The sequence below is a fragment of the Fusarium falciforme genome, chromosome 6 (assembly GCF_026873545.1).
Source record: "Fusarium falciforme chromosome 6, complete sequence".
Classification (NCBI taxonomy): domain Eukaryota; kingdom Fungi; phylum Ascomycota; class Sordariomycetes; order Hypocreales; family Nectriaceae; genus Fusarium; species Fusarium falciforme.
Window position 1 is genome coordinate 1812920 of NC_070549.1, and position 10452 is coordinate 1823371.

Genomic DNA, 10452 nt, shown 5'->3' on the forward strand with positions numbered 1-10452 from the left:
TTTCGACGACTGTAGCGGACATGTTCGCCTAAGTCGAGACTGTCGATGATGCTGTCTGCTTGTGAGGGATATGGAGAGGACTTCGAGGAGCAATATGCAAAATTCCGGGAGTCAAGAGAGAGAGAGTATTATCATCGCCTTAAAGTCATACAGATACTTGCAGGCGTGATGATCAAGGTCGGCTGTTATGAGAACGGATCTGGGGAGACTCCCACATCAGCGACCACGACAGACTCGTATCAATACCCTCATCGCCACGCAAACTACTCCCCAATATTTCCATACTTACAATTCACATACCTATCCCCTTCCCAAACCCCTCCCCGGACTCCATCATTTCCACTTTGCGCCTCCCGCCTCAGCCCACTTTCCGTATTCAAACCACGCGGCGCCAACCTTTTTTACCCTCAGGTCAGAGACACCTTTTTCCACGGAGCAGAAAGAGCTTTACTCCTTCTTTTACCCCTCAGATGTGAAAGTTAGCGAGGCGCCAGGCTAGAGGCTTCACGAGGACCGTTTTGAAGAGTCTGGAGCTTGGGATGAAGTCATGATGCGACCAGAGTGGGAGGATGGACCCGGGTCTTTGGCCCAGATGTTCGGGCTGGATGGCGTCTTTACGGGAAGCCATGTGGCGATGTCTCATGTGTAGAATGCTTGCTGTGCTGATCTTTTCCCTCAAATCATAGGAACTTCTTAGGGGCCGACTCAATAATACCGGATACCGGATTTGCGCGCACACGCGCCCTCATCTGCACAACGCAATCACACCGCCCCAGAGTGATAGACATGTCCCATAGCGTCCAATCCAAGTATCGACCTTGAACCGATCAGCCACCATGCAAAGCAAAGGGGGAAGTGGCGTACTCAAGGAGTGTTTGAGGGCGTGTCACAGACGCAGGGTCAACCGAGCGGGATCGACCGGGCCCAAAGCTTATATCCTTCAACGGACATAGGTTTCGAGAGAGAGGGGATATAAACGGGGTGGGTTTTCCAGAGAATGCCTCACTCTCTGTTTCTAGTCATTCATTCTCTTCTTGTCTTATTTACTTTTTGTTGAAAGCGTTTAACTTGAACATTCAAGATATGAAGGCTCGTCGTTCTATTCGTTCCAAGTCGGTCCCGACGGACCAGGGTCCTAAAAAGTCGTTTCTCACAAGCATCAGTCGTCGATTCTCTCTCAGTGCTATTCGTCGTCCCAGTTCGCAGCGACTATCTGACGACGAAGATCGAGTGATTCAGGAACAACCACAAGCATCTTCACAAGAGGTAATCCCCTATACCACAAGTCATAAAGGCATGACTAACACGTTCACACAGCCTGAATCTCCAAGTACAGCCTCCCGTATCTCCCGTCGAGCCTCACGCTTCTGGTCCGCCTCCTCAGCCAACTACTTTGAAGACAACACTCCAGCTCAGGCCTCCTCTCCACCAGGATACGAGGGTGCGGCCTATGTACCGCGTCATGCGGCGGCAGACTTTTCCAAGACAGCCTCCAACAGATTAACTGTAATGGTGGAAGCCGACGAGACGACGCTCTGTTCATTCAACTGCTCTCCCAGCGGGAATCGGATCACGGCTGTCGAGGATGATGAGCAGTCTGAAGAGGGGGCTTCACACCATCGCCAGCAAGCCCTCGCCGCACTGACAGCCCGTTCGCGCAGCATCGCAGCCAGCAGTGACGGCGATCGTGACGGAAACAATGACTACACAGTCTTCTTGGCGCAAGCAGCAGCCGATCAGGAAACCAGGGCACGAAGGTCAGCAGCTGCGTGGGCTGAGCTGGAACACAGGACGACACACATCAGTCATAGGACGAGCGGGGCCGATCCGCTCATCAGCAGGCAAAGTCGAGGGCAGAGTGCCTATCTGGGTGTGCACGGGAGTGTGTCTGGGCCTTCACGGCCAGTCAGTTCTATCGCAATCAGTATTGTGGAGTATATCAGGCCCTCACAGATTGGGAGAGCTTGGTAAGGACCTTTTCATGAGAAGTGGCTGAAGAGCTCTACCGAGACATAAAGACGACATCATTAAAAGACGCGATGCCATGACAACAAGGATCATAGGCGAGAATAAGACACATGACTGGGAACTTGGGCGTTTGTATGATATCAAGAGATGAATTTGATCTGGGATTAAACATATCTTGTTGGGATAGAGACCAAAGTGGCTCAGTTTAGCACCAAGACAATGCCTTCTTTCTTTTGTGTAGCAACCTTCTTCAACTTCAGTCAGTATCATCAACAACCTACCAGACAGGAGATAAAAAATCTTCACGTAGCAAACAGTTGTGAGACCCCATGTGAGACGCTATAGAAGCGTGCCATTGCCCACGATCCTATAGAGTAAACCCACAAGACCCAAAAAAACGCCGACTTTCCCAACGCGATTCCCCAAGATTCGCGGGAGACAAACATGCAAGTCCCTTCTTTGTCTCGTGTCTCCATGCAAACGCAACAGCAAATTTGCCTGCCCTCCAGTGCGCTCCCAAAATTTCAAGACAGAAACCCCATTAAGATGCTCCCAGTTAACTAATACCAAAGCCTCAACCCAGCCCAACCCAAACGCAGCAAACATGCCCCCGACAAATCCGCCTATAACCCAGCTTGACAAATCCTCAGTCGTCATCATTATTGGAGGGAAACATGGGTCTCACCCCATCCGAACCAAGAGACACGGGATGCCAGACATGGCTCAAGCAAGCCGTATGATAATTCCAACAAGCCCACATCTGCCGGTTTCAAGCAATGTCGAATAGATGACCTTCGTTTCACCCCCCACCCCCGTGTCGAATCCCAAAGCTGTAGCCAAGACGTGATCCTTTCATTCAGTTGAAACGAGTCAACTTATGCCTGCATGACTCCTGCCACACCTCGCCTCGGTGGAGGAATCTGAATCTCCTCGTCGTCAGAGCTATCTGCCGCTTCTGCAGCGGCCTGGTCGAGCATCCTCTCAATATCTTCGTCTCGCAACATTTTCCTTGCCGTCCCGTTTCCTCCACCTAGGCCACTAGGCAATGACAGTGCACCCCTTAGATGGCTGCTACCACCATTCATACGCCTCCTCGGCGTCCCCCTGCCCGGTGTACCATAAGATTGCTGTGGTGAGTCCAGGTCCATTGGAGAACCTGGAGGTGGAGGCATAGGGGACTTGTCAAAGCCAGGCCTCTTGTTTGGCTGTGCATGCCGTTGTGATGACGGCAACGGTTTCCTAGGGCCCGAAGGCAAAGCATGCCGAACCAATGGCCTGGCTGCACCAAAGTTTGGTCCTGGGGAACCCGTTGGTGAGAAGGCGTGCTTCAGGTTGGCCGAGTTCCCCGGACTACTCATGAAGAGTAGAGACTCAATGGCATCTTGTTCCCTAACATTTTGATGCGGTGAAAAGAGCATGGGGTCACCCGCGGTGCGAGATCTTGATCCAGTCTGTAACGTGGGCAGCTGAGCAGGCGTATGAGGAGAAGCAGTGTGAGAATGTGATAGTAGTGTTGGAGTACGGTGAGGATTGGAGTTGCGGCGCGGGTTCGAGCGAGGGACATTCGTGTTGAGTGAGGGTTGAATTGCAGCAGGAGGAGCAAGGGTTGGTTTAGGTAATGAGGATCTTGGAGGTGAATTGGATTTTCGACGCTGGCGAGCAGAATCGTACGGGAGAGGAGCCGAGGAGGAGGGCGCGGCGTTGAGGCGTATTCGAGGACTTGCTGAGGAACCCTGCCGGCGGTGGACGGTAGAGGTGCTAGATGTCGGTGATGCGGCGTGAGAAGCAAGGGTTTCGACCTCTTCCAAAGAATTAGATTGCCAGCCATGGTTAACCTTGATCATGGCATAAGAGAGACGCGTCTTCAATTCGGCGGACAACTGCAGGCTGCGTGTTAGTCGCGAGGTAGTCCAAAGCGGGATACCTGCATCCCGACGCGGGTCCAAGTATACCGCGTCTAGAGCAGCAACATACCTCTCCAATATATCCTCCCGTCGCCGACGTCCTGCTCACAGCACTCGGATTCCTAGAATGACCCTTCACGGGGCTCTGGCTGTCTCTTCGGCTCTTAACCTCGCCGTCGGCCATGCGTTTCCGTGAACTCCAAGCCTCCGTGTCCATCCTGTCCTGCGCGGCCGCAATCTCGGAGAGCTGCAGCAACTGGCTGTCCTGGCTCGAGGGGCCCGGCGCGCAGGTGCCGGCGTCGCTGGCAGGAGGCGTGAATGCGGGATCGGTCGAGGCGGTCATGTTGGTGTCCTGGGAGCCGGCGGTTGAAAGGGGATGGCTCTGGGTTGAGCCATCGTCACGGTCGAGGGAGGGATTGCGCTGCATGGTAGCGGCGGCGACAGCAGCGACGGCCTTGACAGGTGGTGGTTTCGCTATTGAAGCAGCGGCAGCAGCAGTAGTAGGGGCTGTAGGTCTTGTCGACGCAATCTGGTGCGAGACTCGCGAGAGCGCGTCGGCCGGGCCCAGCGCCGCGAGATCCCCACCTCGTCGCGCTCCAGTCGCTGTCTCAGTGGTAGCGTCGGGTCGAGCATCGGCCGTCTTGAACGGCGGCGGGAGCGTGACACGGTTGGGATTGAGCGCGATCTCGCCGAGAGGCCGGTCCGGAGTCATGTCGATGGCACCGACGCCGCGATGAGGTTTTCGTGGCGAGGGTTTAAAAAAAGAGTGTAGGTATTCCCCCCAAGACCTTGTTAGTCTCCCGTGTCCTGTGCTGTACTGTACTGTAGAACTGAAGTGGAGGGTGGATGGACCCCCCAAGGGTGACGGGGTCTAGGGCCTAGACAGAGACCGCGCGGCGGGAAATCCGGGCTGCCGAGGGAGCTAGGCCAGAGACAAGGGCAAAACAATTGGGTTTGGCCAGGGCGGGAGAAGTGACGATGTTGATTGTTTTCTTGTTGATGTTGAAAAGTGTCGGGCAGACGACAGCAGGCACTTGTATAACAAAAGAATAATTATCAAGAAGAATAGACAGCAAGATAGAAAGACGTCAGTCTAAAAACCAAGATGAAATCCCCAGGCGAAACCGCTCAAGAGGGATAAGATGCTGCCTTGCTGTTGGTGGTTTGGTTTACGCGGTCTGGTGTGGACGCGACTTGACTCGACTCGGACCAAAGCCAAAAACCTGGATGGAACCCTACCCCCAATCCCCTGCCAGCAGGAAACAACCCGCTGAAGAAGCGCTAAACTCTAGCGGTCCTACGGGTGGTTCGCTGGGTGGCTGCAGCGCGTTCCTCCGCTAGAACACTCTGCCCATCGGGAGAGCATCAGGGATCACCGTAGCACAAGGACACAAGGGTCGCGTGCTCCAGTCACAATGGCATTTTGAATTCGTCACCGAGGAGAGAGATTTTGTTTAAACAGCCGAGAATTATTGGCAACAAGGGACTGTTCGTTTCGACATAGACGGGATGGAAATATCCCCTGTTCATCCCGACTTGCGCACCTTGAAAAACCAGAGGCCGCGTGGCGCTGCAAGGTTTTTGTTCGAGGCTTTTACTGTTCAGACACGACAGGCACCGATCTTTCGCCTGCTGCCTATGACAGATTACCCAATTTATAGACACATATACACAGTTCCTAAATTACTCCGTACAGGCAGAAGAATAAAGAAATTGATCCAATCCAAGATCCAGCTTCCCGTCAGTCAAATGACCTCACCGACAATCCTTGTTCCTCCCACCCTTCTTCGCGTGCCCCTCCACGTCCCGTATCCGGTTAAACATGACGCTTGGGCCATAATAAACGTTCATGACACGAAGTCACGTGTGCCCCGCGACACCATCATGAGATGTCAACAAAGGCTGCACGTGTATGAGACTTGAGCAAAAGTTGAGATATCGGCAATATTAAAGAGACCAAATGTTTCTAGGATTTATCTGATATCAGGGAATGACAATGACTCTTATCATGCCTTCAATATGTTCTAGACACTTGTGTCCTTCATGACCCCCTTCTCCACGTCGCTTATTCCCTTTAACCCTAGTTTGGGTATCCGCTTAAACAACGAATCTCTAGAGCAGCCGCCATTCTTCGCTACGGCTAATGCAAACACTCAAACAGTGGGTATCACCAACTGGCGGGTATCACTATCTTGTTCCCAAATAGCAGCACTCCTCCAGAGATGCTCAACCACATTCTGGCTCATCCCCAGCGTGTCCATAAACTCCTCCATCCAGGATGATCCCCTCGTTGTTATCCAGATCATGCTGGACACGCTGCCATCCCTTCTTCTTTCTTGACTCCCTTCCCTCCACCTCGGCCCCCTTCCCCTTGGCATCGAATACGGGCTTAATCAGTGAGCCCAGCAACGGGTTGCCGCTGAACGCTCCACCGCTTCTTCCACCGTTCTTGTTCCCAGTTGTCTCCCCAAGCACACCATCCTCCGCGCCGTAGATATCTTCCTCCTCAGACTCGGGTGTAGCAGGTCGCTCGATAGCTGCCATTTTGCGGATAACCTTGCCGCCCACCACGTCAATGCTCACAACTTGCTTCCGCTTCTCATAGTCTGGGCGTGCGCTCCACTCCATCTCTCGGAGGATCTTCTGCTGGCGCTTCAACTCACGAGCCCGCTCTTCAGGAGTCGCCCACATGCTGCCCATTCCCGTAAGCGCACCACCGACATCAAAGTCGGCTGCCTCATCGCGCACCGTAGTTCGCTGGGCATTTTGTGCTTGAAAGTTGAGCAGCTTGTCGCGATGAGCGCGGGCCTTGGCTTCGGCGTCACTCAATGAGGGTCCGTCATTGCCGCGCGGTTGAGTGAATGGGGCGGGTGTCTTGGCAACGTCTGGTCGACGGTTGGCCTCACGGTTGGCCGCCATTCGCTCACGTCCTCGCTCATCCTTAAGTTCTCGAACCATGGCTTGTACGTCTTCTGAGCTTAGGAGCGGAGCGCCGCAGAACGTGCAAGGCCCCAGACCCTCCTTCATGCAAATTACCTTGCCGCAAGAGAGACAGTTCGGTGCTGCCCCCTGAAGAGGATGTCTTGTGGCAACACAGTTGCACTTTCTAGACTTGACATTATCAAGAGAGGGATTCGTCGAAATCTCAAGTGCTCTAATGGCAGCATCCAAGTCTGAGATGGCGGTTGAAGCACCAGCCATGGGCATTCCCCCAGAAATGGACACCTTGGTGCTACTCGCAGAAGGCTTTGGCGTCGAGGTTCGTGAGACGGGGTTCGACTTTGGCTTGGGTTTCGAAGGTCCATCTCCAATGAGATAGCCTGCTGAAACATGCTGCTTCGGTGGAGGCTTCGCAACTGGTTTGGGTTCGGGTTTCGGTGTGTTGGATCTCGACGCATTGTTGCTGCTAGGGGCGCTGGGTCTTTGAGGGATGTAGTCTAGATCCTGGTCCTTCTTGCTGTATGAAGTGCCTGAAGGGGCCGCATATTCTCCAATCTTCCTAGCCTGGGGTGTGTGGATGTTTGCCTTCTTCTTCTTTTGTTGTCGTTTCGCTTTCGGTACAGGCGCTATGGTTTCTGGCTCTGGTTCGGGGGGTGCTGCGGCGCTGGAGTACGATGGTCCTGCTGTTGCTGCAGCCTGTCGTCGGGCATTGAACGAGGAGATAAACTCGACAGCTTGGGGAGAGTCGCCGAGGAGGTTTCCAAGATGCTCTGCAGCTTCAGGCTTAGAGAGGGTCGAGGCGTAATCGAGAACTTGCTGAAGTTCCTCGTTGGGGAGAGGTAGCAGCTGTGAGAGCTGCGAGAGGGACATGGCGGGCAGGTATTAACGAATGGACGGTATTTTGAGTCTTTCTGTGTCTATTCGGGAGTCGGGGTACAATTTTCTAGTCGTGTGTAGTTGTTTGATCAAGGTCTTGATTGACGTCGTGCATCAAAGAGAGCTTGGAGCTCCCCCACCATCTCCGGCCCCTCCAAAAGTTGGCTACCCTAGAGAATTTCGCATCTTCGCTGAGTCACTCGCCGAGGAGGCCGAGCATTGCATTATAGGTGAACCACGTGGCCGGGGACCTCAGATATTCCCGACGGGAACAGTTCCCGAGAAGTGTGCGAGATTTTTATGTCAGGTTGGATGCAAGATTCTTGTTGATGGTGGATGTTCGGATTCTCTCCGCTGAAGCGCGCACCTGCATGCTGCGTGTGTTGAAGCATGAGCGCTTTCATAGGAGACTAGAGCCCCCACGCATGACCATTCATGCAGGAGGTGAGTGGCAGGTGAGCGGTAGGTGAGTGCTTGGTTTAGTCGAGAGATGGTATCCATAAAATGTATCCGGTCCATGTTAGCAGAATCCACGGATGAAGGGATGGAGGATCAAGACTGGACGGGGCCAACCAGCCGTTCTCTCCGTCCACCGTTGCCCGGCCCATTCATTGTCGATCCGTCTCTCTACCGTTGTACTGTACCCCTCCCCCAGGTTTTTTTCTCGCTATTGAATGGTGGCCAGGATGAAACCATTCTTCGTCGGTAGGTTGCGGTGAGGACTGCCCTGTGCCTGGTTACCGCGCCAATTGCTGGCAGTTTTGTTGAAAGAAGCAATTCTGGCCATTCTGTCGGTCTCGTTGTAAGTGACCATGAGGGTGCTCCGGAGGAGTGGCAAGCCCTGATGAAGAGCTGCAACCGGGAATACCGGAGCAATTGATGTAGGTTAAACAAAACCTGTGACGACAACAATTCAGATCAAACAGAAGCCGAATTCATGCCGCTTGATCAACTGGATCTTGACCAATGCAGCATCGATTGCCGCGTCCGTTGCTCCGTGTCTTTCTCGAAATTCCGAACCTCGCCCGGCCACTCAGCTCCATGCCCCTCCACCAGGCTAAACCCCAAGAGGCATAATCTGGGCCCCTCGAAGCGCTGCTGGAGCTCCCACACCCCCCATCTTCCGCTTGTTCCTCCCCGTATTTAAACTGCTCATCACCAAAGCCTCAACCATCCTCTTCTTCTTCCCCCCCTCCATCCCTCGTCCTTTTCTTTCTCCCAATTGACTCTTTAGAACTCTCAAGAGTAAATCGCCAAAATGTTCGCCGCCTCTCGTATCCAGCGACGTGCTTTCTCCGCCACTGCGCGAGACGTAAGTAGATGTCCTCCTCCCGTTGACCTTGCGACTTGTTTCTGTCGCTCGCCGTTTTTTCCTCTTCACCGAGCGAGACCGGCCCGGTCGTCACCGGAGCCTCATGAGGTCTTCTTACGACCTCATGAGCTTCGCAATGGCCAAAGACCAGGCAATCTCTTCACTCACAAAACCTTCTCGTGCTGACCCTCTTCTAGCTCTCCAAGGTCACCGTCCTCGGTGCTGCCGGCGGTATCGGCCAGCCTCTCTCCCTCCTCCTCAAGCTCAACCCCCGTGTCACTGAGCTCGCTCTCTACGACATCCGTGGCGGACCCGGTACGTAACGACACCCTCATTGCACAATCTTCCGATTGCTGCCCGCAGCAATTGCAATCATCATGCTTCGGCTGAGCGACGCCCGCACGCACTGGCCATCTCGCACCTCGCTCATCCGAGGCCCCAGACGACCCATCATGCCACCTCATCCCGATCTAGATCAACCTCAGCTAACAGCCTTGTTCCCCGCAGGTGTCGCCGCTGACATCTCCCACGTCAACACCAAGTCCACCGTCAAGGGCTATGAGCCCAGCCCCGCTGGCCTCGCTGATGCCCTCAAGGGCGCCGAGGTCGTCCTGATCCCCGCTGGTGTCCCCCGCAAGCCCGGCATGACCCGTGACGATCTCTTCAACACCAACGCCTCCATCGTCCGTGACCTCGCCAAGGCCGCCGCCGAGTCCGCCCCCAAGGCCAAGCTCCTCATCATCTCCAACCCCGTCAACTCCACCGTCCCCATCTGCGCCGAGGTCTTCAAGTCCAAGGGCGTCTACAACCCCAAGACCCTCTTCGGTGTCACCACCCTCGACGTTGTCCGTGCCTCGCGCTTCGTCTCCGAGATCAAGGGCACTGACCCCAAGGACGAGAACATCACCGTTGTCGGTGGCCACTCCGGTGTCACCATCGTCCCTCTCTTCTCCCAGAGCAACCACCCCGACCTGAGCTCCAACGCTGAGCTCGTCAAGCGTGTCCAGTTCGGTGGTGACGAGGTCGTCAAGGCTAAGGACGGTGCTGGCTCTGCCACTCTCTCCATGGCTTATGCTGGTGCCCGCATGGCTGACTCCGTCCTCCGCGCCGTTCAGGGCGAGAAGGGTGTCATTGAGCCCGCCTTTGTCGAGTCTCCTCTCTACAAGGACCAGGGTATTGAGTTCTTCAGCTCCCGCGTCGAGCTCGGCCCCGAGGGTGTCGAGAAGATCCACCCCATCGGCAAGGTCGATGCCAACGAGGAGAAGCTCGTCGAGGCCTGCCTGGGTGACCTCAAGAAGAACATTGAGAAGGGTGTTGCCTTCGTTGCCTCCAACCCCGGCAACTAAATTCGCTCCCAACTTTCTAGTTGACGGAGAATGACCTGGCGTAAGACATTGGGATACGTGGTGAAAATGGGAAAAAATTAAGGACGAGGGCAATTTGTCTGTCACT

At 54.5% G+C, this 10452-nt stretch overlaps 4 protein-coding genes across 4 annotated transcripts; 2 read left to right on the forward strand and 2 right to left on the reverse strand.

The window, feature by feature from the left end:
• Positions 1–1023: 1023 nt before the first annotated feature.
• NCS54_00811100 (Hypothetical protein) lies at positions 1024–1971 on the forward strand (the record flags this gene model as incomplete). The annotated part of the gene is made up of 2 exons (XM_053153509.1): positions 1024–1266; positions 1318–1971. Exons 1-2 carry the CDS (start codon positions 1084–1086, stop codon positions 1969–1971), a joined length of 837 nt encoding a protein of 278 aa, XP_053009484.1. The 5' UTR covers positions 1024–1083.
• An 872-nt stretch (positions 1972–2843) lies between these two features.
• NCS54_00811200 (Hypothetical protein) lies at positions 2844–4584 on the reverse strand (the record flags this gene model as incomplete). The annotated part of the gene is made up of 2 exons (XM_053153510.1): positions 2844–3848; positions 3943–4584. The coding sequence occupies 2 exons, from the start codon at positions 4582–4584 to the stop codon at positions 2844–2846; spliced, it is 1647 nt and encodes a 548-aa protein (XP_053009485.1).
• Positions 4585–6098: 1514 nt separating this feature from the next.
• On the reverse strand, positions 6099–7682 carry NCS54_00811300 (Zf-C2HC5 domain-containing protein; the record flags this gene model as incomplete). The annotated part of the gene is made up of 1 exon (XM_053153511.1): positions 6099–7682. The coding sequence occupies one exon, from the start codon at positions 7680–7682 to the stop codon at positions 6099–6101; it is 1584 nt and encodes a 527-aa protein (XP_053009486.1).
• Positions 7683–8946: 1264 nt separating this feature from the next.
• On the forward strand, positions 8947–10346 carry NCS54_00811400 (Malate dehydrogenase; the record flags this gene model as incomplete). The annotated part of the gene is made up of 3 exons (XM_053153512.1): positions 8947–9000; positions 9198–9315; positions 9364–10346. The coding sequence occupies 3 exons, from the start codon at positions 8947–8949 to the stop codon at positions 10344–10346; spliced, it is 1155 nt and encodes a 384-aa protein (XP_053009487.1).
• Positions 10347–10452: the final 106 nt, after the last annotated feature.